Here is a 27,042-nt window from a genome sequence, read left to right as displayed (position 1 = left end):
CGTTACAGTACATACACAGACGCAAACAGGTACACGCGTACACACAAACGCGCGCGCGCATATACGTTTCGTAACGAAGTATACAGTCTTAGCGCAGTGTTTCATATAGTTAGGTAGGAAACGTCAAGAGAATATTTTTTATATTCCACATGGATTTTACAGTTATATATTATCGTTTCGTATCGAAAGGGAGGAGTTTAAAGGCGCGTCCAAAGCGTTACATAGATATATATTATAAATATGAGACCTCTCGATATACGTGTCGCCATTTATTGTTTACACCGCGATGATTATATATCGATTATCGGTCATTCTTATGGCGGTAGGCGCTGTCGTTTATATATATATATACATATAAATATATCTATATATATATAGATAATTATGAGGCGGCGCAGGGGGCACGCGCGCGCTCACGCGCCGTGTGCACGCGTCGCTAATTATCTCGTTGACGATTATTAATAATCGCGAAGCCGCTACGAGCAAATCGAGCAAAACGGCGTGTCGCGTTCGATCGTAACTCGCGGGGAGGGGGAGGCCCTTTGAGTTCGTCCACGGTAAGCCCTACGTCCACGTGCGAGCGAGAATCACCGGCCCTTTTCTCCAACCAGGCAGCCATTCTCTATTTTACTCTCTTTACACCGGCCGGTTGCTTGCATCTTCTTCTGATTTCGTTTCGAAAGCTTTTCCTTTTTCCACCCGTTTCGCGAAAGAACGATGCGGGAGAGCTCGTTGGAGGAATACAAGCGGGATCGATCATCAAAACGAAACACCTGTATACAAAATCTGTACCTTTTTACATCAAACACATACATACACATACACACGCAGATATATATATATATATATGTATTCAACAAATACGCCTACGGTTTATTCATAAACGACACGAAAAATGATAGACACACACACACACACATACACACGCGGATACACATATTACAATCGTACATCGATAGACCAATTTTTCGTCGAAAGACACAATTACGAATACGTTAGACCAATGTATCGCATACGAGATATATCGATACGCTTCAATGGGGCAGTTGAACAGTTGTAACGCGTGTATCATAGAAATTGGACGCGCGAGAGACGCGGGATACGCGAATTTGTATAGAGTTGATGTACGTAATCGTAGCGCGACTAGAAATAGGTATCGCTGGAGTTTTAAATCGTGTTTTTAAATCGAGTTTTTAAATCGTGCAATTAGTAACGTTACTTCTGTTGATCACTTGGTTTACGGAATTAACGGGCAAGAAGGATTCTCCACGTCGACGATCTACGATCCTTCCGAGCTAAACGGATTCTCGTAGCTTGTAAAGGTCGTATCTCATGGACGTGAGGTCGGTGTTCGCCCGATGGATCGGGAATACGTGACTTGGGAAGGCCGCGTGCACCAACCAAACATCTGCTCGATGATTGTTACTTATAATTGTAGACCGACTACAGATGGATATTTATCGGCGATCGCTCGCCGTTCATTTCGACCGCGATCGATCTTCCGCATTTAAGGTAGGATTTCCTCTACTGTCTTTTTTTAATCCTATCTAACGTTTTTCGTATTTTAATCGAACGAAGAATAACGGAGATGATATAAAAGAACGTCTTTTCGAATGTTTTTTTAAATGATCGGATATTTCCACCCTTTCGGGATCAATGGTCGGATACATGGCAAAAGCAACTTTTAGGAAGGTTCTCATATGAATCGAAGATTGCCATGAATTTGAAAATTCATCGATTCCATGTTACTAGAGCTATAACTAAGTGTGTATTTTACCAAAAGTAATTTTTTAGATGCTCTTCTCCTCAATTTTAATGGTTTCTATCATTAAATTATTGCGGTGACTTTTGAAAAAGAAGATACATCTGTAAATGGTTACCTAAGAAAGGCGGTATAAGCATCTTTGACGAAAAATTACTTCCAAACAATCTTCGACTGTCATATTCGCATTAACGAAACATCCAAAGAACGAAATGCGCTGTAACGATTCTCGTAAAAATGTATATATGGTATTATTTGATTCGTCTAATGTATTCATCGGAGTGACAGTTCGCGAGAACTGCCATCCGCTACAACTATAATTTGAAACGTACGAGTCTAACGCCTGATAGGAAATTCCATCTTAAATTTAGATTATCGAGATTTCGATTTTATTAAACGACAACAGTCGTGCACTGCGATCGATCGTCGATAAAACTCGAGATTTTTATAGCATTCGGGTAAAAATGGTTGGTACACGCGTTCTTGGCGTTAGCGGAAACGGCTGTAAACGCAGTGAACGGTCGAGATCGAAGCTTGAGCGAGAAAAAAGACATACTTTGGGCATTCTTTTGAGTCGCGTTCGAGCGAATTGCGAGTGAATGAGAGTGGCGAGTACGGAACAAATCGCAAGTACGTGGTTCGCAGCTTTGAAACATGTGATACGTCAGCCGGCAGGATTGACTTCCGGTTATCGGGAACGTTCGAGAGATGTAGAGCGAAGAACATGGTTACGAAAGAACAAAGCGAGTGACGCGTATCGCTGGTAGTGGATTCGCGGGCTGACGCATTTTTTAAAGATTCTTTGAAGTAGGACGCTCTTTTGTTGAAGGTTGATTGTTATCAAAATGGTTGTGAGGTTATAATGTTTGAAATGTGTTAACGATGCGACGTGAAAGTTCGATCGACCGATTGCCACGACTTCCGGAAACGAGCCGATCGTGACTAAACAACGATTCCAAAAATGTAATTCACTCGCGTTCCGTGAAGTTGTGTCAATCGTCTCGCCGAATAGCGGACGAGGAGGCGAATTGGAAGAACGTGCGCTTCCGCGTGAAACCTTCTTTTCCATAATTTTCTACTCTGTTCTTCCTTTTTCTTTTTTTAACTCGTCAACATTCCTTCTGATCCAAGTTGCACTTTCTCTACATTAGCGATAACTTGTTCCGTTAAGCATAGCGCGAACGAATGGTCAGTCGACTGTATATATAGCATTTATTTTCATAGCATTTAAACCGAATTCGATCGGTGGAAGCGCACGTGTCCTTCGACGTTGTAAAATTCGTCTCTGAGAAAGCGTGCAACTGGCATTACCCCGCATACAGTCTGGTTCGTGTTGTGAGTCCAGTTTACGTCAAGTCGGCGCGGTCTTCTCGCGTAATCTTTCCAAATTAATCCTCGAAATAACGTTTTAAGATAAGAAAAGCAAGAGAGGAAGCGAGAAAGAAAATCGTAGAACGCGCAAAGAGCGCGAAACGAGCAACAGTTCTCACGGCAAGACTTCGTCGAATTGTCGTAACGGATGGCCAGACTAATAGAAAAATGTGCGACTGATATAAACCAGTATTCGTGCGAGAAAATGTAAAATAAAATTCGCGTAATCTAGCCTTAATGAGAAAGATTAAATTAGGTATAATAGAGGCGGTACCGCGAAGGATGGTCCCGCGTCGAAATTATCTCGATTGGCTGTAAAATATTGTCGTGGAAAGTGGGCCGTGAAGACGACGTCGAAACAAATGCATCCTTGAGTTCCAAGAAAAAAAAAAAAAAAAAAAAGGCAGGAAATTTCTCTGGAGGACGTCGTCCAACACGTTCCTCTTTACGCGGCGATGTATCTAGTGAGAATAATGTTACTAGGTAACTTAAGCGTATTTTAAAAGAAAAAAGAAAAGAAGCATAACGAAATGCCAGTTGTAAAGAGTTTTTCTTTTCGAAAAGGAAGAAAAAAGGAAAATATATCAGTGGTAGAAGTGCGGGAAGACATGTTCGATAAAATGGGAACATGTCTCGAGCGACGCGTCCATTCATTGCCGGGAAACGAAACTAAATAAATGCATCCTTGAGTTCCAAAAAAAAAAAAAAAAAAAAAAAGGCAGGAAATTTCTCTGGAGGACGTCGTCCAACACGTTCCTCTTTACGCGGCGATGTATCTAGTGAGAATAATGTTACTAGGTAACTTAAGCGTATTTTAAAAGAAAAAAGAAAAGAAGCATAACGAAATGCCAGTTGTAAAGAGTTTTTCTTTTCGAAAAGGAAGAAAAAAGGAAAATATATCAGTGGTAGAAGTGCGGGAAGACATGTTCGATAAAATGGGAACATGTCTCGAGCGACGCGTCCATTCATTGCCGGGAAACGAAACTAAATGCGAATTGGCAATACGAGGAAGAAATTGAAAATTGATAGAACAGAAAGATACAAAATTTTCGTTTGGAACGAAACGCAGCTACGATGTCGGGGTAGTAGAAAGTTTCCGAAACGGCAGATCACATTTGGTCGCGACATTGGTACGATCGGTTTTTCGTTTTTCTTTCTTTTGCTTATTTCGGACCGCCCGAAGGGAACGATCACGAGTTCCGCGAAACATGAAAATAGAAAGAACTAAGGTGATAGAGAGTGATAAGGATAAGAAAAAAGAAAAAAAGAGAAATATTAAAGTACCGCGAAAGGAAGGATAAAAAGGCAGAAGGCGATTTAAAAAATGGGCAAATGGAACATTGTCATGTGTATACGCGATTATAAATTTTTTGAGAAACGACAGCTTTACCGGTAGTTAACAATAGTTTTTCGCAACTTGGGCACACGTAACGAACACCTTACATGACACACAGAGACACTTACTTACATACACGCATTACATGTAAAGCGATCCATGCGAAACAAAAAAAAAAAAAATTGTACGAATATAATGTTTGCAGTTAGGTGGGACCAAAAACGACTTTATATCTGTATGTGCATATCCAAGCAACGTGTAATTTAATTATGAATTAATTAATTATCCATTATTAATGGCTAGGTAAAGAAAAAAAGATCCATTGATAGCGATCAAGGACGATGACGAATCATTAACCAATAATTAGATTATTAAGTTTGTTTATTGATGCATTATTATACGATATAATTATTATTATTATTATTATTAACTTTATTGTCTTTATGATTATTATTATTTTATCATTATTATTATTATTATTATTATTATTTTATTTTATTTTATTTTATTTTATTTTATTACGATAATTATATAATGACGACGATAATATTATTATTATTATTTAAATGACGTTTTAAGACATGATTATTTAGATACCGAATAGAGCAGTACGTATCATTAATTATTATTAATTATTTTTAATTATTATTATTATTATGAGATATTTTGTTGTATTATTTTCAATAAAATCGATTGAAAATATTTAATTTCCACGGTTTTATTTTTCGTTTGCACTTCACCAGACGTTTTTACGTTTCTGCCAGTGATTTCCTCTTTCTTTCAAATATTGCACACTTTCGAAACTGCATTTACACGCGTGTACACGAAGCTCGATATATGTAAGTACACAATACCATTATTTTCTGCGAAAACGAAAGAACATATTTATCCAAGTGAATATCTAAATTGAAGAAAAAATAAGGAAAGAAAGACTCGAAATCACAGCTCCTCGCTTATTCCTACCGGTTTCTTCTTTCGTACTTCTGTCTGGTCGGTCGTTTCTTTATTTTCTTGTATATTTTTCATTTTTCGTTTTCATTCGATAAAAATTTAATTGGCTGCGTCTGTATACGATTTTCACTTCACAAAACCCCTCCGAGAGCACCTCCCTCTTAAGCTCCTTTCTCTTCTCTCTGTATCATCTCTCCTCTCTCCCTCTTACTCTCACGTATCTTCGGATGATTATCGAGACTCGGGAAGAACGGGGGAAGACGGAACGAACGATTGAAGCAGCACTATATCTAGCGTAGAGTTAAACAAAGAGAAACAATTTTGAACGGTAACAAGAAGGACGAAAAAAAAAAAAAGAAGGGAAACGCTAGAGACGAAGAGGTGAAAGGGATAATTATAATCGATCGATATGAAGTTACATAAGATGCGATCGAAAACCGCGAAAATTCGTGACAAAAAGAAAGATACGCAAGGAAAGAAAATGGAAGCTTTGTTAGGTTAGGAAGTTGCAGGAGGAACGCGTGGAAGCAAACATACAAAAGAAAAAAGAAAAAAAAAAAAAAGGAACAAATACGAACGAACATGAATAAAATACGGAAAACGACAACAAGAGTAACAGAAGAACCACAACCAATGTGAACAAAAATAAATGAAGAAGAAGAAAACAGAGAGAGAAACAAAAAGGAAAATAGTTGTAAAAGCCACACACATACGCGTACACACATACACACACAAATGTACTAAGTAAGTTCATACTGCGTATTGCCTTTCTGACTTCGGTGTGAAAATATATAAATAAAAAAAAAAAAATGTCAGTCGCGCCGGGACCCGGGGATTTTCGAGCGACCGAAATATAATATAATAAGTATTTAATGGTGTCCCGATGGGGCGCGTTATTGGTCGCGTTTTCCGTTTCCCTGGCTTCTCCGTTTTAGCTTTCCGTTTTCTTTCTCGGGAAAATCGGAGAGGGAGAAGGAACGAACGGGGGAAGAAACGTTCTTCTTTCTTTTTTTTTCTCTCGCCCACTTCACCTCGGTCTTCCCATCTTTCGATCTCTTTCTCGAGTGTTGGTCGTCGATCAAACCGAGGCTATCCAATCCGAGAACTATCGAGCGAAACGGAAGCCGCGACAGGGCGCGCTCGAAAGAACAAAAGAAATCTTTTTTCACGGATCCGCTGAAAGATGTCCCAGGACGCCCAAGTCCCCGTGTCTCCGCCGGCTGTGTCTGTTTCATGTTTTTCAATATTTGTAATTTATCGATAAAATTATAAAAGGTATCGATAACAGTCTAAAGTGTGCGCTATACTCTACATAATATTATTATATATAAAGTATAAAAGTATACATTATATATATATATTATATATATATACATATATATTATATATGAGAAGTATAATATATATATATTATACACACATTGGGATTGGTGAGAATATACGGTTTTTTCGCTTTGGAGTGTTATTTTCTGAAAATATTGAACAAAATATGGAAAAAAAAATTAAAAAATAAAATCAATGAATAAAAAACGAACGAACCGTTCTACTCTGACTATTCTTTTATTACAATCTATCCCGAAATCTTGCCGACGATCGCCTTCTAGATTCGATTCGGTCTCAACGAGCATCGATTGCCCTGTGTCATCGAAGATGTTCCCTGTCATCGTTTAAGAAGATTCGCCGGTAAACGAGAATAGAAATGTCGAACTTAAGAACGAATTTAATCAAGGAAAATGGAGGGGCCCGATCGATTAAGGTTTCTAATCCGAACGTTTATTTATATCTATACGTCACATTTCGTTCACTGGTTAACGGAAACTTGATTTCAACGACGAATTCACGAAATTCAAATTGCTTGTTAATTACAGCGAACCGAAACGGAGTCGATCGACGAATTCAATGTTTGCGGTGAGTTTGTCAAAAAGTTTCTACCAACGCTTCCACGTACGTTCAAGAGCTTGTTTGACACATCGATCAGTATCGAAAACGACAAACCTCAAGAACTCATTAAGTTAGAATGCTATAAATCGAACGATATCGAGTTCAAGTATACCATATCTTTTCTTTTCCTACAGATTATTAGGAGATCTTCTTGGAATTGACGATTATGCCACGAACATGGCGTCCTTTTGGTTCTTGGATACATTGGTCCTTTACATGATACGATACAGAGAGAATCTCGATGAGTATTACACGAGTGTTTTGGTCAGTTGGTTGGCTGGGGAAATTAGATTACTCCGAGGTAACAAATTCATCGAATAATTACACTCCCGTTCATAAGCATTGGGACATTTCCTAATTCTCGGTAAAACACGATAATTCACTCAGATATTAGGAGAACGATTAATCGGTCAGAATTATGTATTAGTGGAAAGCGATAGAATCGAAATGCTAGGTGGGATCGTTTATAAAATTCCAATAAAGCCAAAAGATCGCGAACGTAATGAAACATTTAACAGTATAAATTATAAACAGCGAAATTGATCAGCGATGCAGAGAGAAAAACGTAAACGAGAAGCTTAATCGTATTGTTTGTGCCTAAAATATTGGAACGAGCTATTATTCCGAACAACCTAATAATATCGAACATACAGATTCTTTGTGTCTCAAAGTTTCGAACAAAATAACAACATTCTAGATTTTTTAATTTCTCTTCATTTCCAGAAGGATCCTAATACTTATGAAGAGGCATGTTCATAATGTACGTGTATGATATTTGCTACTATATGCTATTCTACTTACAAATCATTCTACTTACAAAGATAGGAAACATACTCGGGAAGGATTTTTTAGAGATTTGAAAATCATTTTCATCGCAGCAGCTAACAAAATATCTGAACAGAAACAAATGCCATATTGGGACGAAATTGTGGACGAACGCGAAGCAGGTGAAGAAATAGAAGAAAGACTGTCGACAGGAAATCAATCGATAAGAAGGTAGTTTAAACAATCTTGTCAATTTTTATTATATGCTTTAATAATAGATCGTACATTCATGACAAGTTTGCGAGAACCTTCTTCTCAAGCTGACATCAAACTTTCGGGTACTATCGATCCAGTTTCAGTATTAGATATCGTGATTGAAGCTACTTACGATATGTAAGTTGTCTGTTTCATCATTACACTACGGATATTTGTGCAAATTCATATTTTTATAAACATAATTAAAGAAATAGGAAGTAAACTGAGGTTTATTTCGCTCGCTAAACTATATAGCAACTATATTCTGAATACCTTATATAATTTTATGCATTATGTGCATTCTACACATTCTTCGAAACACGTTCTCATAAATGCACAAATTATCCGCAGTCTATTTATTACCAAACAATAGAAAGAATAGACGGTAATACGAGAAAATAAAAACAATTTTTGTTAAATAGGTACGCGAACGAGCTACGATACGCCCTCGTTTACGCGGTTTTCGTGGAACCAATTGAGATAGAGACTTACAATTTGCCATTTACTTTCCGGACACCACGCCCAGTGAAACCGGCAGATCCTAAGATGATCCCTTTTAATATGCAATTGCAAAGAAGTTTGAAGAAAATCGAGACAATGGACAAATCTAAAAAGGACAATAAAGCAGGTGAAGCTAACATGAAACCATTCTTTCTTCTGCAATAGAACTCCATTTATTTGAACTCGTCGTGGAATAAGTAATTTATATAATAGAAATTCATCAATTTTTACGTATTATTATTTTTTATGCATTTGCTGCTACTTTTATGCTATTATTATATGCAGTTTAGTTAATTAAAACGAATTACGTTTCAGTAAATGGAGTTGTATTGCAGTTTAGAAAATACGCAGATAGAAAAAATTGATCATCTCTGTGTTACAGGCAAAAAACTTAAAACAAATTACAAAATACCCCCAACACCTCCGCCTTCTTTGGACGATGAAGTAATGTTGTTGACCAATCGGTTGTTTATTCTGCCATTAATAGAAGCGAACGAATCTTCGGAAATATTCGAGACGCCTGATGCATAACGTTAAATAACCGAACACGCAAATATTTGGAAAACGTCCTCTTTATTTTTCCTGTGTAAAACTAGCCATTGGACGAAGTTACAATATCAGTCTGTTACGAGGACTGTACCCCATTCATAACACTTAAAATCTTTAATACTCTCCGGACGTAAGGGAACGTCGAGTTTAATAAATTTTGAAGAACTCGAAAGTTTTTCCGGGGATTGCCCTAATTGTCCGTATTTGTTGCATCCACATCCCCAAAGCGTTCCATCATCTGTTGGAAAAGTAAATTTCTGCAATGCATTTTTTTCTGAAATAACGATATCTTTTCTTTTTTTTTGTCTTTAAATATACCCGTCATACAAATGGTGAAAGTATTTCCACATTGAACTTTTTTCACAGAAACTTCTATATTCTCGTCTTGATCGTTTGTGAAATCTACTAACGTGGGTGTAGCAACTACTTTGCTCTCTTGCTTTGTCAGCCCTAATTCTCCATGTGTGTTCCATCCCCACATATATAAGTCACCCTATGGTTTAAAAATAACTATTGCCAACTATGTTCATCGATTTAGTTTGTTCTAGTAGTATGAAACATATTTATAAACTGCGAATGTTTATACAATCCTATATTTTCATGAACGTAACTAAAGAAATGGAACTTAAATAGAAATTTGTTTCGTCTATTAAATATTATAATAAGTAATCTTACTTTAAATATATTATGTGTTTTTGCACGTTATATGGATTCTGTTTAATTTTTCAAGATTGCATAAATATTCACAGTTTAAATATTTATTTACTTGATCAGTTACTACGGCAGTATGCCAACCCGCAGCCGATATTTGCGTTACTTTAATGCCAGCTAAAGCGTCAACGATTCTTGGATTATCGCAGTCCTCTAAATCATTGTGTCCTAATTGGCCACGCCTATTTCGTACGAATCAGTCCATTTTACTTTGACTGTATTGATTTATGAAATAATACATGATCGAGTACATACGTTCCCATTCCCATTGAATAAATGTCACCATTCTCTGCTAACAAGATGGTGTGGTCAAATCCACCAGCAATGTCTATGAATCGAACCCTCTTTGGTATATCAATCAGAATGGGGACATTAAAAGCTCGACCTAAATCACGTTTTAGATATGTGCATAAGCTATAGTATTTGAAATATTTAGACTCTAAAATATGGCAAAAATGGGCTAACACCAATACTAAATAAACTGAATAATTTGCTTTCTAGTTAATTTTGTTATATTCTCCATTTCGAAAAAGTTAATTCTTCCACTTCTATATGATTAATATATGCTGCATGATGAATAAAATAGCTTATTGGAATAAATTAATGTTATAAATTTATATTGAGAAAAAGATTTGGTGTAGTTCACTTTTGCACTCAATGCTGCAAATGTTTACCTAAATTAGTAAGGACTACAGTGCATCCTCCTTGTATTATTTTAATAGGATACTCCTTTTCTGAATTGTCGCTATCACCTATAAAATTGATTATCTTCTTCCAAGTATTCTCATAGATCTTATATAGCCATATTTCATTATCATTAGATAAAATTACTATATTGTCCCTACCAGTTGCAGCTTGCTTGCAACTACAAAAATATGAATGTTGAACTAAAACGTCTATATGTTTTTAATTATTTAAATCCAAGAATATACCTATCCAGTGACTTTTCTGGTAGTTGTATTAGTTGAATATTTGTATCTGCGCCTGTATCTTTATTATTTTCCTCATGTTTTTTAGAAATGTATAGCTCATTCCCTTTCCAAATGAGGAAGTAACTCCAACCTATTTGAAAATCGGTAATTCCAGGAAACGATACTTTAGTAAATGAATCTGTTATAAAGCTGATATCTCCATCGTTAGAGAACAATGTACTGGTATTAAAACCAGCATAATAAAATGGCATGTCTCTACAAAGCAAAATAAAGATTTTATATATAAAGATATGAATGTTTTATTTATTATATACTTATTCGAGTAGAAGATACGCTGACATGAAAATAGAGTTAAATATTATGTATCTGTTGATTTATGTCTTTACATATGTAAATACCGTGAAAGACTATTGGTCAAGTGACGCAGATACCACCAGTTTCCTTAGATACGATAGAAACAACACAATAAATTCGAGGGACGATAACCAAACGCTTGACGTGTCGTGATCGACTACTGCCACGTTTTTTGTTCCAATTTAATAAACAACGGTGAAATATGGTAATAAACCGCAGATAATTGATTTTTAATGCACTCAACCTTACTATGCACCTTTACGTACTATTTAAACGATATTTGTTTCCCACACAAGATAGACAAGATATACGAAACATAACCTAAAATTTGTAATCTTGAATTTAAACGTCACAGCTTTTATCACAATGCGTTTCACTTAATGAAAATTCGCTATTTAACTCTATTTATTGCTTATTTTATACTCCGCTCATATAAACAAACATACATTTGTAGAAAATTCTGAAATTTTTGACGACAGGTTGACACACTTCCTTCGACAACACCAATGCCATCGCGATGTGATTTCGTCTGCTGCGTTAATAGGCGCGCGTTTTAAATTCAAAAATTTAAATACCATACAGATCTTTGCTTGAACAAGGTTAAAAAATGTTTTCATATTTTTGTGTATTTAATAACAGGGACTTTTATCAATCTTGAGAAAATTGCGTTCCAATCCAGACAAAGAATTACGACTGCTTCTTCTGGGATTGGATAATGCTGGAAAAACGACGATTTTAAAATCCTTGGCCAGTGAAGATATTACGCAGGTATTTCTTTTTGCAATTAATTTATATTATAGTTTGATTGTTTGTTATACTAAGTTTCTGTTTCTTAAAGGTAACACCGACACAAGGCTTCAATATAAAGAGCGTCCAAAGCGAAGGATTCAAATTGAACGTTTGGGATATTGGAGGTGCTCGAAAAATTCGTCCCTATTGGCGAAATTACTTTGAAAATACGGATGTTTTAGTAAGTTATTTCAATTATTCAAACACTGTCACAAAATATTTTAAAAATGATACATATATTACCCTATTTAGTTAGATGTTATATCGAAATTATTGTATAGGTGGTTTATTCGAATATGTAACTGATTTTTCTTCCATTTATTTCATTATTTAGCCATCAAAGGAAATGATTTTTTATTTTATTCGATGTTTTACGTTTGAACGAATGTTTTGTGAAATAGTATCTCGAATGATTCAACATTTTGCATTCTCTTTTTTTCCCGCAAAGATATATGTCGTGGACAGCGCGGACGTTAAGAGACTAGAAGAAACAGGTCAAGAGTTGTCAGAACTCTTATTGGAAGAGAAATTAAAAGCTGTTCCTTTATTGGTTTATGCAAATAAACAAGATCTTGGACAAGCTGTCACAGCAGCCGAAATCGCCGAAGGTCTTGGATTGCACAATATCAAGGATCGCGACTGGCAGATACAATCATGCATCGCGACCGAAGGAAAAGGAGTCAAGGTGCAAAAACTTTTTAACGCAGCAAGCTTAAACGTCGTGGACTGCATTTTAGTAAAGTCGTAACGTAATTTCGTCATTTTTTAGGAGGGTCTTGAATGGGCATGCAAGAACATCAAGAGGAAGTAATGCTGGTAAAAGAATAACAACAAACCGCAACGATTTACGATGTACCTCGTACATCCAACATACGTTTTATTTGGCTTTTACCTAATATTTACAGAAGCTGTTGCAAACGACGCAAACGCATGAACACGATCGAATAGATCTAGTCATTCAACTTCCGGCCTTCATGGAAGGAGCTTTCGTAAGCTCAGAATTACGACGTCCCAAAGAATATATCTATATTATAATACGTACCTTCTCACAAGTGCTCTTCTTATGAAATAGAATTCTTAGAGATTCCATTAAAGAAAGAAATAAATATAATAGCGAATTAAAAAGAAGATGCATACAAATAATTATAAACTGGTGCTCTTATAATTGACCACTGTTGATTTCACGACACTTGACCGAGAAATATTTAGCACCGTGGAAGTAAAAGAATCACACAATGTACATGAAAAAAAGTGAATATTCCTCGCGTGAGATTCGAGATAAATAAAAAATTCGTAACATTAAAAATCTACTTATTCGACGACTCCTTTCTCAGCTGTGTTTCTATGTACACTAAGACGTTTTTGAACTTTTCCAGTGATTCAGCTTTCTCTTCTTTTATTCCCTAACGCTTAATAATCTTATATACTACGCATGGAATAACAGCCATACGGTACGGCTGTGTATTCGTGAAATTGACTTTAAAAATCGCGAATGTCTCTCACAAGGTACACTTAATTAGATATTAAAGTTCACTGTGAATGTTCTCTGTTTTAATTCGTATCTCCTCTTCATGGAAATCTGTGCAGTCGGCTGGATATTTTTGCTGAGAATTGAAGAAAATATATCAACATAGTTCTTAACATGTAGAGAGAAAGAAGCAAAGAGAGAGAGAGAGAGAGAGAGAGAGAGAGAGAGAGAGAAAGAAATATGAGATACTTATTTTATTTTTTAACCTATGAAGTTTTAGAGTAGATTCGAATCAAAATATCTGACAATAATAATTTCAACAAACGACAGTGACTTGCCCTATAATAATAATAATAGATGATTAAATATTTGTTAGTTACCAATCATCATTATCTCGGATTGAAACTAATCAAACAAATTTTTCACAATCGTTAATTTTTGATAATAGCACTGATAGTAGATATTCTAGCCTATCTCATATCTCTATTCTCTTCTGTATTAACTTTGTCAAGACATTTCACTTACAGTACACTTATCATGTTCCATGATGGCTCCATACAGGGCCCAGAAATTAGTCCCTAATTTATAACTGACAGCCCAAGCAGCAGGAAAACTCGTCGCTTTCAATAAGGTACTTCTTAAACGAGGCTGCTCCGTATCTTGTTCGTTCCTTTCATTGATTGTGCACAAGATTTGACTGGCGCATTGCGGCATTTTAATTGCCCACTTGTACGCTCGATAAGACTGCAAATTGATTCTTAATTTAACATACGATTCTATAATAGAACAGATTCAATTATATATTATGTTTCATTTGTTACCTGTAACATTGGATTAATAATGTCATTGTTGATCATATCACTGAGCTTGTTGCTGATTCCTCTGGCGTTCACTCGAGACATGATGAATCCTTTTTCGGAAGCCAGAGCGATCAACTCCTTGATGTACGACACAGCTGGTTTGATATACTGCGAACTGTCGATTTTCATCCCTAAGTACCTCTTTCCCACTGCGTTCACTAATCTGTCGAAATATAATTACGCTATGAAATGGAACTCACAAAATAAGCGCTATTTTATTGATTTCTAACTGATTAACCATTCACAAAACTGCCAATTAAAATGTTTTATATACTGTTCGTTCGTAACTATTGCGACGATACATGGTCAAATATTTATTTATGTATTTATGTATTATTTATGTGTTTTATGTATAATATGCATTTCTTGTTTTAAAATCTATTACACGAAAAGTATATGTACATATATTCTACTATCAATGGATAAATATCCATACACTAAGTTCACATAAGGAAACTATTTCCAGAATTTGATTGCACTGTTATCGCAATACATCGCCATTTTAAAAACAGCGAAGAGATTAAATGTTAACTATAGCATGATAGATAGCATAACTAAAACATAACAAGCAGATAAGCGCATAACTAGAGCAGTGGCGATAGTACCTAGAAAGACTTTCTGCCGGTCTCATCGAATCGAACATGGCCGATTTTGGAAATCCCTGAGACTTCAGGAAACTATTTCCCACGAACTGAACAGTATTCAAGTAGCGCTGTTGAATTTGCGGATCAGAGATATGGGAAATCCACTCTCCGATATAATTCGTCAGCGATCGTATCCATCTGCGACGCAGGCCTGGGTTCTCGAAACTATCCAGCAATTTTTCGTACTGGATACGTCCCTCGGAGTCTGACATTTGGCCGACAAATTGCGCCAGGCCACTCTTCTTCCACAATGTTTGACCCAGTTCCGAGTTGCTGAAGTGGTCCCACATTACGTGCAAATTTTCAAGGATCGGTGGCATGTACCAAGAATGTCCAGAATGATCGTGTATATTATTAGGTGCACTGTCAACTTCGTTGCTCTCGCCGCCAAGATTCGACAGCAGCATCGGTATCAACCCCATCAATAACTCGGAATTGCCACGTTGACCCATCAACATGCTTCCCACGTTCACGATGTTTTCCAGATCGATTCCATGCTCTTGATTTGTTTCCACGCTCCTAGCTGTTCTTTTGGTACTTTTATCAGAGTTCATTACACCATCGAGAACCGAGCCAATCATGGAGAAATCGATTCCCTGGCTGTTTCCATTCCCGGAGAATAAACTTCCTATGCCAGATACGATTTGACCGATACCGTCTAGGTTGGACTTTCCGTCGAACGCGTTGCTGACCTGTTCGATAGAATTCTATACAATTGCTACGATTTTTAACATATGAACATTTGCAAAAGTAAAGATCTGTATAATTAATTGTTCGTATTTTAGAAATTGTGCTATATGCAACCAATAAGCTAATTTTTTACGCATTCTACGTATGTCATAGATTTTTAAATTAATTTCCTATAATTTCGTGACACATAAATTAGCAAATATCAAAGTGTTTGTAGTATATTGAAACATATTTCTATGCATACTATATTATTTGTGGTATCGGATACGAACGATAGAAACAAATGTTAAAATACTCTTCGAGTGGAAACAAATATACTCCAAGTGCCATCTTACCTCTTTTCTGCCATCCGGTTGCAAGAACGCTCTTGCCAATCCTTGTAGACCATTAATATTGTCCTTATTCGAGAAGAAGGATTTGGCAGCCTCGAGAAACACGGCTGAAGTATCCTCCTCTTCGTGTTTTTCGCATTTCGCCGAAGCCAGCAGAACCAACAGGATGCACGTCCTCGGCAACCGCATGTTTCCTTATTGTTTCTCTTTTGTCCGTCTTTTGTTTCTGCAAGAATATAGATTTGTTAACAAAGCGACAGATCAACATAACATGTCCCTCTTTCACATTTCTGGAATCTGATTCTCGGTCCTACAGCACGACGAACATGGAAAAGTCGTTCACCTTCAACCGGATCTTGATCGTGGTCGAGTTATTTTAGGATGCCGCGCCTGTATCCAGGTCGTCGGCAGGATTTTAAGCGTGAGTAATACACCGGAAACGTTTCGGCTCGTGGACACTTGAATACCGTTGCACGTGGAATGCTATCCGACCAACGATCAGTTGAACGTTGTCCCTTATTCGATTGCCATGTCATAAGTCTTCCTAGAATCTCCCAAAGTAGCGTTTCTCCTACTCCTATGTATGTATGTATATGTCGTGTTTTAAGTATATCAAGAAATTTACGAAAACTTACGTTACTTCAAAAAGCTCGAGAATTATCCTGTGATTTGAAATAATAATGTAATGTTAAAATAGCAATCTTAACAATCTTTGCGATGTAAGAAAATTAACCTTTTCCTAGTCTACATCGGTTGCGTTTCTCGATTGCTTACGAATAAGAGAGTCGTTATATGAGTCGCATAAAAATAACCCAACGGAACAGCGATATGCACTTGATTAATGAAATTGAGTGTCTAGAAAATTTGATCAATTTCAGTTGATCAATCTGGCTACTGACAGAATTATATCTAGTTCGTCTTCGAGCTTCGCAAGATACATAGTCCTTTAAGGCACGACTTGACTCTATTGCTCCCTTCACTTCATCGCGTCTGTATCTCTCCAGATATATTCCTTTCTCGAGTACTTTATTTAGAAAATGCGCGAAATACACAGAAGGTAGAAAAATTATATTAAATACTCGGATCAAATATTTAAATGTTATCTACATTCTATCTATAGATGTAATAATATCTATCTGATAAATCATCTATCTCGGATCATACAGACCCGGAGAGAACAGTAGATCAATGTCTGTCAGAAGTAAATAGCCGAAGGACGATCGTGATTGAAAAGGAACTGACCAACAATCGAAGCGTTGTATTCTAACGCGCAATTTGAGTACCGTAAACCGCATGAAATTGACATTCTCCAGTTGGAGAAACGATTCGGGCTAACGGTACAGACTGTTACTCATCGTTCCTCCAACGCGCCGAACTCAACGCGTCAATCGAACGACCGTCAATTGATTCACATTTCTCACATTCGGCACCGAAATTGAAAACGGACTTCTTTCTTTCTTTAAACAAATTTCTTCTCTGATTCACCGTAAAAAATCGAGCTTCGAACCTTAAAGAGAAAGACAATGGAGCATCAAGATGATCGAAAAACATTCTGAATCAGAGTGTAACGCGGTGAAATCGTCCAGGAAAGTGTTTCTTACAATTAGCCAGCGTGTTTCGCGTGAGGCAAGCTTATTTATCGATTTCGATCGTGAACACAGAAAGTGCAGAATGCAGATCGTTCTGGCGCGGACGAGAGGGAAAGCGAGGAGAACTCTCGGTTCGTGGTTAGTTTCCAAGGTCATCCGGACATCGACATCATTTCCAGGTTCGGGGAACCACGATCTCGCGATGTTCCAGCGCATCGTGTTACGTGTCCTTTCTATTCCCTTCTTGTATTTTTCTTCTTCTCTGTTCAGTCTCCTCTGCTCGAATAAGCGTTCCGAGCAAAGAGTCAACCGGATAACGGTACAATTCGTGTATTATTAATGATTTTGTTCAACAACGCGTACCGTTCTTGGATAGGTGACGCAGCTCTGTCAAGATGCAAACCAGCAGAAGGCAAGAGGATAAGAATAAGCACATATTAGGCATTCAAGCATCCATACATATAGATAAGTATAGACGTAACCGACATTTTACTACGTAATTAAAAGAGCTTGTTAGACACGGTCAGAGTATTTTTCTATACTCGTTCAGTACAATTTACCATCCCGTGCGATCCATTTAAACCATATATCGTTTTCCGTGCCTCTGGCTTTCCAAGCGTGCAAATTTTCCAGCCCCGTTGTTATAAGCGTGACGCAGGTTTCATTTAAAGAAAAATATTTACGAGTTCAATCCTTTTGGAAATAAAGAATAATACGTTGAAACGTAATTTAAAAAAAGTAACTGAAATTATCCCATTATATCCATTATCCCAAGCCTATTCCATAGTTCACTTTTCTATTCCATATTCTATCCTTCATATTCCTTGTCTCACATCCTATACCTCATAACTGGTATTCCTAACCGGTATCTTTCATCTTACTTCCAAAACTTCACCTCTCCATTCCATATCAAATATTTCATATTCCCTATTTCTCCTTCTATCTTCTATCCTAGTTTCCACAGCATATAACTCTATTCCCTATCTTATACCGAATATTCCCACGTCTTTCATTTCATCACACATTTTCTACATATTGTCTCTCACATACTATATCCAATGTTTCTTAAACCATATCTCATATCTTCTGCTCTACGTTGCAGAGCCCAAACTTTATTTCCTTCGCCCTACATTTCAAATCATACTACCAATTATCCGAAACTCAGTTCCTATTTCTTATTTCCTATAACATCGTCAGTTCCGCCAAAAAATTGAAAAATACAATTTAAGTGAAAAAAATATGTTTCCCACAAAGCGTGAATTACAACCAACTGAACCTATAGGACATCTCAATTCCAACAAATCAAAACCGTTATCCCACAAAACAAAATTCATTGCCCACAAATTTCCCACAAAACAAAATTCGTTGCCCACAAATTTCCCCACAAAGTAAAATTCGTTGCCCACAAATTTCCCACAAAACAAAATTCGTTGCCCACAAATTTCCCACAAGGCCCACAAAAAATTGATACCTCCGTAGACGAAGATCGCTATCCCACGAAATGAAATTCGCCATCCACAAATCTGTCCACCAGAAATCGAATAAATTTAATTTGTGGAAAATGAATTCCTTTTTGTGAGTAATTTGTGGACAACAAATTTTGTTTTGTAGGATAGCAATGGTGGTAAGTGTCGATTTTTGTGGAATTTGTGGGCAATTTGTGGACAACGAATTTCATTTTGTAGGATAGTGATTTTCTTTTGTGAGAAGAGTCGATTTCTTGTACTGTTTTGTATGTTTTATGGACAGTCTATGATGTATCTCGTGCGTCTAGTTTGAAAGGATGTATTTAATGAACTAGGTTGGGGGTAACGTGGTGAGGGACACAGAACAAAGAATATCGGCACTAAGGAATGGTGTAGCGGTGTGGGATGGGAAACATTGGATGTAGTATATTGGTATTGGGTGGTGTATATGTAGGATTTAATGAATTATAATTTTGGATAGGGTAATTTGTACCTTCTGTATGGAATGGAGCAACGGTATAAAATAGGGATTATTGGATTGTATATATTAAATATGCGGCGGGAAATTTAATAATTAGGAAATGAAATAAAGAGTAAGAAATTTAGATATAGATATGGGACATGTGCTTGGAAATGTGTAAGATATATGGGGCATGTGCTCGGGAAAATTAGTAGTTTGTCTTGAAAAGAAACGTCTACATAGGATGCAGAACAGGGCATGCAGGAAATGTGCTATAAAATGATGATGGAAATATGAATTATGAAATGTAGAATGGTGATGCATGTTGTGGATATTAAGGTGAAAAATATTAGCTGCAAGTACTAGATATGGAACAAGAGAGGAAATGGAAAACATGAAATGTTAGATAGGGGATGAATATATGTACTGTGAAACTAAGAATGACAGACATTTTTTTAGTATATTGTATATGAGATATAGAATCTGAGAATGGGATTATGAGATACGGGATATAGAATGGAAAGACATAGGTTAGTAATACTAATAGGATATAGGATGTGATATAAGCTATATGAAAAATGGAATGTGGGATGGTATTATGAACTATACAAGAGGCTTGGGATAATGGATATGGTATAGTGGATATTAGATGTTGGATATAGGATATAGAATATGTGAATAGCGGTGGAAGTGGAATAGAAATCGTGGAGTTTAATATACAATTTTTTAATGTACTTACCTTATTAGGTATGGAAAATGAAGTATCGGTTGTAGGATACATGATAGGGATACATAATGTAAGATTTGAGGTGCAGGATGTAGAAGATGGAATAAGATGTAAGATTGGAGTAGGCAGATTTTTGCTTTACGAATTAAAGAAACGCGACCTTGTTATGTAATGTGTTGATTCGCTATTGTGTTATTGCCTCTGTTATCTAAAAATAAACTTTATCTTAAAAGGCTTCGCAAACACTGAAACGAAAAAACAATTGGTTTATGCGCGATGTATTTCTATTTGTCATTTATGTAAATTCTCAAAGTTATATCACTGTTATGGATAGCTTATCGTAGATAGCAATAATTTGCTTGTTTTACAATATTTACGACATCTTTACGAAATAGTTTAAAATTTATGTCGAACGATTATTCGTTTCCTCGTACACGTTTCCTTGAAATAAACTTTTATTTTAAAAATAAATCGGTCACAATGTATATTTGTCATCAATATTGTTTCGTCAAAGTGCAACATGTTTCTGTTTTAATTAATCGGCGAATTATGCAACTTTTCATTGTGTTTACGAGTCGACCGATAAACTATCGTTTCGTATAATGAGAAACCTTGAATTTTCGGTGGCAATAACGTACACAAGAAATTTCAAGCGATAAGAATCGCGCAACAAGTTGCACGAGGAAACGAAGCAAAGAAAACGGTATTATAATCGAGTTACTTGATAGGTTATGAAAATTCGGAAAAGCGCAACAACGGTAGTTATGATCAACTAGAGCGTGTTCAATTATGTTTTCGATGGTTATGATCATTGAAGCTTGACACACCGCCATTCGTTACGCATCGTATATCTAAGCACATCGGATTAAAATGAAAACGCTGCGAATTCCATCAAAATTAATCTATGCATCTTCTCCTACGAATCTTCTAACTTCAGACTCACTTGAAATTCAGGCTTTGTTTTCTGTTTTTTTTGCTCTTGCATTCCAACGAAGAAACAAGTTTTGCACATACATTTTTACATACATTTTAAACTCTTTTCACGAACAAAAATTTCTGAAAAACACACGAAAGTCGATGAACTTTCGAGTCGATTCCAAATATGTGGATTTACCTGGACACCAGCGATTCAGAGAAGAATTGCGTTGACGCCGGCAATGAGAGACTTCGCGAATAACCAAAGATAGTCCCGTTGATCTCCGTGCGCACCTGACACGACGAAGGTTGTGGCGTGACTGCCGTCGAAGGTAGCTCGACGAACGGTACTTACCTACCCAAGCAGGTAGGTACATTCAGCAGCGAGCGAGAAGTCGATAACACCGTGCATCGTTTGTAGTTCCTTGCCACCTTCTGTATCTTTGATGTATTCTCAAATATTCTCCGAAGGTTCTGTGTATGCAGCTGTAAATACGAATTTGCATGAAAGATTCTTGAATTATTGTTTGCTCGAAAGTTCGAGTACTGCACTTCTTTTTAAAGTTTTTATTTGAATAAACAAAGACTACTTATAAACGGAGAAAAGGTGGGAAATCTGTTTTTGTTGGTATAATCTTCATATGTATTGTTGATTCTTAAAATTGCTTAGTGCGGTTCTTCCACATATTTTCAATCATAAACCAGCAAGTTTGAATATCAAAATATCAAACTACACGTATTGAAATGGAAACAGAAAAGATACGAACCTTCTGTGGAATTTCGAAGAATTACCAGAATTATAAAAATATTTCCTGTATATAGGTTGATGGTCGATAAAACCAGCTTGCATCGCGGGCAGGATCGCCACTTTCGGTGGCCCTTGCTGGCAACCAGTCATTGACCCCGAAACGAATTTAGAGAACACGCGTCAACAAGGCGCAATCCGTTGAATTCGAGGTGCCAAGGTCGAGTCTCATCTACTCACGACAAAGATTCACCTAACCGGTTCGAAATTCTATGGCCAGTTGCCAAGATTTCGATAACCACTGTCTCTTGGCATTCGACCATATTAAACCGCTTAACATCCGTGATACATAGTGACATAGCTATACACTTGGCTATATATTTACATACATAGCTATATATTTCAACGTCTACACAAACATTTGATGAATATATTGTGTGTGTTACACTTTCACATTTTGGAATTTCATTAATACTATAATGAGATCCGATCATCATGGTTGTATTGGTAAAGTTTGAAATAAATCTCGCAATGTACAATAGATGAATAAATTATGTTACCATAAACTCAACACAAAACATATTTACGAAATGCATTTATTATACGCTTAAGATGGTTATTCGTGCTGCACATTATTTTTTTAGTAAATATATATCTTTAATAAATATATTGTAATTTACGTAGTAATGCGTTGTATAATATTTTTTCTGATAAGTGTTCGGATACTTTGCTTCGAAGTATACTTATGTGATCATGGTAAGGAACAACCTAATGTAAATTGTTTTGCTAGCACTATTGTTTCTTGTATATTCCCCGTGAACTTGAAAAAAAAAACCTGGACATCAAATGGTTAAGTAACCCATAAATCGCTCGAACAGCTGTCGAAGTAACTTCTTTCCGGCACTGATTGCGTTAAAAAAATACCGTGGCGTTTAGTTACGCACGCGTGCTGCTAGGCTCGAGAAACACCGTTACGAGATCAGAATTCTTGTTTTCATCTACGTTTTGCTCGATGAACTCCGATGCTCGATGCGGAACACAGGAATTTCGCTATGATGCAATTTGATTCTATGATGCACTAAACTCTACGCTCTATAATGTGAAAATATCTTTACTGTTACTCTTTTGTCTCGTTTGTTCTCTCATAAACGATGCACCATGTTTATTATGCAACCTGAACATTCAGCACTACGACAGATATCAGAAAACACTTTGCCGTATCGTCTTTATTCTTTAATTCTTTTTTATTTCTAGAAGACAACGTGTCGTATCTATAATTTTATTCGCTGCTTCGTCCATTGTTAATAGTATTCAAGTTTGAAAAGGCCTTAAAGTTATAATCATCATCGGCAAAGCTCCACTCCCTCTTTTACGAGTTTCGTATTACGTCTGTATATTTTTATTCGCACGAAAATATTGATTTATACCGGACTCTCTTCAATATTGTACGCGAGAATAATAGATGAAAGAAGAGAACATATGCAAGCAAGAGAGCTTGGCTGCCTTCATGTGCGCGCCACGATAAATCGTACGTTGCATCGAAGCCAACGAATGTAGAGGAGTGCCATTGAGTAGCAAACCTTATAGTAGAGTCTGATTTCGGAAAAATGTAGGAGACGGTGCTGGAAGTAGTTGGTATTTGGCCTACGAGAGATGGATCTTCCTTTATTCGGTGGATTTTCGTAATGACGACGCGAGTGGGTTTAGAAGCCTAGTAAAATGCAAACTTGGGTATTACTTAAATTCAGTGAAACTTCATTTATATGAACTTGATAAAAATAGTTTATAGATTAGAAGATCACTGATTCTCCCCGCTACCTAAGTTGTTTCGTTCATATAATACAAATTTAAATGAATAGATTTAGTTAGCAAAAGTTTTTGTAATCAGCCATTGATTAACATTTAGTTCAAATAAATAAAAATTATATAAACGGAGTTCTACTGTACAGCAGAATCTCGTTTGGTCGAACACGTCGGGGCCAATGCCACGTGGCAAAAAAGTAACTGAAATTAAATCAATTCTCAGAACAAATGCCGTTACTTTGTAAACTAAATCGTCCGCCTTGCCTACAACTCGAATAATATTTCAAATCCACATTAGCATTAAAGACCATGTCATGTTGTTTAAGAAAGTTAACCAAGGTAGAAGATCATTTGAAAACGATTTCTTTGAACTTTGTGTAGAACGAAATTACTTTCCCTATATCGTTCATACAACAAAAATAATTCGTTATTTCAAACTGTTTTTTATCTTTATTTCAAATAAAATTTGTCCAAACCTGGTAAAGAATCGTCAAATTTTCCGGTTACGCGCCGTAATTCGAAACACGCTCATGATAACATAAATTCAATTCTAAAGAGCTGATCAGTTCTTAATAATTCTTATCATAGCGATGTTATGATCGAATATTTAAAAAAAAACGAATCGTTACTTAATGATGCCGTATCTTGGTTATGCCTCCGGGTTGTCTTTCACGGTCCAAGTCTGATTTTAGCCGTTCCAAAGTACTTCAAGATTCGATTAATGCAAACTCACATATAGAATTCATTATAAGAATTCACATATAGATATAGATTTGTTTTATTCCCCAAACGTTATGAGAAATGCATTGGATGTTTTTATATTTTTATTTGTTCAGATTATGTGCAGTCTATATAAATACGACCGCATTAGGACACCACCTTACATCTATTAACAAATAACCAATAAACAACAGTACATAACAAATTAACATATAGCAATTTTCATCCATTTAGTGTCTTACACCATGTACGTGTTTTACGTAAAATATTTATAATACAACTGAGTTAGCTGATAAATTTATACTAAATATCAGCTACCGCCCTCATATTTACGGCAGTATATATAATTCTGATATACATATTTCGAATGTAAAAGTACATTGTATAAAATAAATATAACAATTCAAGGTAAAGGTTACTTTTCCACGTAAAACGATCGGTTTCTAACATTTTAACTATGACGTGCCTTACCCATCTTCGTATGTTCCAAAACTCGGTGAACTCGCCAGTAAGTCTAAATAGTCCCAAAAAATTGAACTATTTTCTGGCAAGCGAGTTTGCGTCCACTTGTCTTTGCTCCATCACCTCTGCGTATTGGCATTGCAAGTGATTTACATTCTCGACAACGTAATCGTTCATTGTATCAACGATGGATCACTCTTCGGCTTAACGATGCATCTTTGTGGTCAATTCGAGATTATCAAGACGAATTTTATTAAGTCGATTAACTTCGAGAAGTTTGGCTGTTAGAAAAAATCCGACTTTCCGTGGAACGACACTGTCAACCCTGGTACCGGGCAATAATTTAGAACAAATCCTCGATATAATCATATTGGTGCAACTACTGATGAGCGCCTCGTTGATTTGCGTCGAAGGTAAAAATATGTCGCTTCTACATCCTTTTCTCTGTTTTCGTTTTCATTAGCTGATGTGAAATACCTGTGATAACGATAGGAAATTTAGAGTACTATACATGTTTATTCCGTTTATTATTAACATTAAAAATGCAAATGATTAAAATATAAATCGAGGATATATAAGCCAAAAGACATGTTTCCATCCATACACTTTGCAAAAGATACATTCAAATCTCAAAATCTACAAAATTATGAAAAATCGCAAATTGATCACTTTGAACAACATTCAGTTTCTACTGTTTCTTCTTTCTAAATTGTGCCAACTCAAAATCATGTAAAAACAGAGACAGGTACAATTAGTATATTACCTTGAAAGCTTCGCCCTGATCTGGCATTCTCATACAATTGTACCCTTACGTCTACGCAGCCGATGCTGTGGAGTCTCATCCTCTGAATCTCGCGTAAGCCGTCTACACTTCTAGTATCACATTCTAGTATCAATCTCGAGCACGTGGCACTAATAATCAACCATGGAGACTTAACGATCCACGTGACAGCTGGGAAATTCCTCCTGATGAACCCATTCACTTTCAAAGAAATACCGAAGACGTGAGATTCTTATTTGTCCATTTTGAGGGTAATGATGGATACGTAGAAACCATTGGTCGCAAGTGCTACGTATATATGCAGTGAATTCTCGTACGGCACCAAGCACACGACAAGACTCTCAGACTCCCTCGTTCTGCACTCGGTTGTCATCCCCACTACTGCACTGGCGGGAGTTTTCCGCATGGGGATCTAATGTTCCCTTTAAACACATCGTGAAGTTCAAGGGCTGAATACTGTAACCTGATCCATGAAGCACTATTAATTTAACGATGAAGCTTCTTTATTTGTGTTCTTTTTTCAGACGGATCTTTTACTAATGCATTTGCGGCATTACTCTATTTAAAATAAGATCGAATACGATATAGTTTAAATCACTTTCACACACATGTGACAGATGAAAGAACATAAGTTAAATTCACTAAATAAGCACATATGTCGCAAATTATATCGTGTTTGATTTTGTTTCAACCAGAAAAACCCCGTAATTACGTTGGTAAAAGCTTTATTCAATAAAAATTAATTTCATTCAACGTTAGTATTGCTTCACCGATTTTCTGATCTAGCCGACTTTCGGGCCATTTTTTCTAACACTCGCACTGTTCTTTCCTATGTCTAGTGGGAGCTACTCTTGGTAATTCCTTGCGTAACAAAGACGATACTACAGCAGCTCTGCAGAAACAGCAGCGAAATATTCTGTTACGCAAGACTTTCACTAACATATCTACGTACGAAGCATACTATAATCTCTTAAACACGAGTGCACAACGTTTTCGATCAATGTATGCGAATAAATAAGTCAGTTTAGAGCCATTTCGAGATCACGCAATTACGATCACAGTCTTTGCTTGCGTTCAATATAATCTATTGCATCGATCATAAGTAAGACGTTTCAGTTTTCCCACATTACTTACAAGAAAGGGTATTTGCTTGCTATAAGAAA

The 27,042-nt window shown here is 36.4% G+C and overlaps 4 protein-coding genes across 7 annotated transcripts; 2 read left to right on the top strand and 2 right to left on the bottom strand.

Annotated features, from left to right (window-relative positions):
* Positions 1–1,019: 1,019 nt before the first annotated feature.
* LOC100741944 lies at positions 1,020–9,442 on the top strand. Of its 2 annotated transcripts, XM_012387076.3 has the most exons (5): positions 1,020–7,662; positions 8,183–8,357; positions 8,424–8,519; positions 8,804–9,009; positions 9,265–9,442. In XM_012387076.3, exons 1-5 carry the CDS (start codon positions 7,539–7,541, stop codon positions 9,411–9,413), a joined length of 750 nt encoding a protein of 249 aa, XP_012242499.1. In that variant the 5' UTR covers positions 1,020–7,538; the 3' UTR covers positions 9,414–9,442. The 2 variants fall into 2 exon arrangements, with proteins under 2 accessions (XP_012242499.1, XP_024224241.1); XM_024368473.2 differs by lacking the exon at positions 8,424–8,519.
* On the bottom strand, positions 9,437–11,966 carry LOC100748462 (RCC1 domain-containing protein 1). Of its 2 annotated transcripts, none has more exons than XM_012387073.3 (7): positions 11,875–11,966; positions 11,075–11,329; positions 10,817–11,007; positions 10,398–10,527; positions 10,198–10,324; positions 9,750–9,924; positions 9,437–9,669 (listed from the first exon to the last, which is right to left on the bottom strand). In XM_012387073.3, exons 2-7 carry the CDS (start codon positions 11,323–11,325, stop codon positions 9,500–9,502), a joined length of 1,044 nt encoding a protein of 347 aa, XP_012242496.1. In that variant the 5' UTR covers positions 11,326–11,329; positions 11,875–11,966; the 3' UTR covers positions 9,437–9,499. The 2 variants fall into 2 exon arrangements, with proteins under 2 accessions (XP_012242496.1, XP_012242495.1); XM_012387072.3 differs by lacking the exon at positions 11,875–11,966 and adding an exon at positions 11,473–11,614.
* LOC100748700 (ADP-ribosylation factor-like protein 3) lies at positions 11,511–13,404 on the top strand. The gene is made up of 6 exons (XM_012387077.3): positions 11,511–11,633; positions 12,068–12,196; positions 12,267–12,398; positions 12,666–12,902; positions 12,987–13,033; positions 13,123–13,404. The coding sequence occupies exons 1-5, from the start codon at positions 11,631–11,633 to the stop codon at positions 13,026–13,028; spliced, it is 543 nt and encodes a 180-aa protein (XP_012242500.1). The 5' UTR covers positions 11,511–11,630; the 3' UTR covers positions 13,029–13,033; positions 13,123–13,404.
* LOC100748341 lies at positions 13,057–26,472 on the bottom strand. 2 transcript variants are annotated; one of them, XM_012387071.3, is made up of 8 exons: positions 25,862–26,472; positions 25,108–25,575; positions 21,568–21,854; positions 16,215–16,437; positions 15,151–15,881; positions 14,507–14,708; positions 14,211–14,429; positions 13,057–13,821 (listed from the first exon to the last, which is right to left on the bottom strand). In XM_012387071.3, exons 4-8 carry the CDS (start codon positions 16,398–16,400, stop codon positions 13,741–13,743), a joined length of 1,419 nt encoding a protein of 472 aa, XP_012242494.1. In that variant the 5' UTR covers positions 16,401–16,437; positions 21,568–21,854; positions 25,108–25,575; positions 25,862–26,472; the 3' UTR covers positions 13,057–13,740. The 2 variants fall into 2 exon arrangements, with proteins under 2 accessions (XP_012242494.1, XP_033177345.1); XM_033321454.1 differs by lacking the exon at positions 25,862–26,472 and adding an exon at positions 25,768–25,786 and having other exon boundaries at positions 25,108–25,221.
* Between the last annotated feature and the right edge of the window lie 570 nt (positions 26,473–27,042).

The sequence above is a fragment of the Bombus impatiens genome, unplaced genomic scaffold (genome assembly GCF_000188095.3).
Source record: "Bombus impatiens unplaced genomic scaffold, BIMP_2.2 scf_0452, whole genome shotgun sequence".
NCBI classification, from domain to species: Eukaryota; Metazoa; Arthropoda; class Insecta; order Hymenoptera; family Apidae; genus Bombus; species Bombus impatiens.
This window is presented reverse-complemented; position numbering and strand designations above follow the sequence as displayed.

Coding starts and splice junctions, on each gene's coding strand:
- LOC100741944 (XM_012387076.3), top strand. CDS start 7,539: ATGGCGTCCTTTTGGTTCTTGGATACATTGGTCCTTTACATGATACGA. Junction 7,663..8,182: donor GGAAATTAGATTACTCCGAG/GTAACAAATTCA, acceptor CTACTTACAAAG/ATAGGAAACATACTCGGGAA. Junction 8,520..8,803: donor ATTGAAGCTACTTACGATAT/GTAAGTTGTCTG, acceptor TTTGTTAAATAG/GTACGCGAACGAGCTACGAT.
- LOC100748462 (XM_012387073.3), bottom strand. CDS start 11,325: ATGCCATTTTATTATGCTGGTTTTAATACCAGTACATTGTTCTCTAAC. Junction 9,925..10,197: donor CTGCCGTAGTAACTGATCAA/GTAAATAAATAT, acceptor TTTAAACCATAG/GGTGACTTATATATGTGGGG. Junction 9,670..9,749: donor TTTCACCATTTGTATGACGG/GTATATTTAAAG, acceptor CTTTTCCAACAG/ATGATGGAACGCTTTGGGGA.
- LOC100748700 (XM_012387077.3), top strand. Junction 12,197..12,266: donor CCAGTGAAGATATTACGCAG/GTATTTCTTTTT, acceptor TGTTTCTTAAAG/GTAACACCGACACAAGGCTT. Junction 12,399..12,665: donor TTGAAAATACGGATGTTTTA/GTAAGTTATTTC, acceptor TTTCCCGCAAAG/ATATATGTCGTGGACAGCGC.
- LOC100748341 (XM_012387071.3), bottom strand. CDS start 16,400: ATGCGGTTGCCGAGGACGTGCATCCTGTTGGTTCTGCTGGCTTCGGCG. Junction 14,709..15,150: donor CCGGCAGAAAGTCTTTCTAG/GTACTATCGCCA, acceptor ATATTTCGACAG/ATTAGTGAACGCAGTGGGAA. Junction 13,822..14,210: donor TGGAACATGATAAGTGTACT/GTAAGTGAAATG, acceptor TTCAATTCTCAG/CAAAAATATCCAGCCGACTG.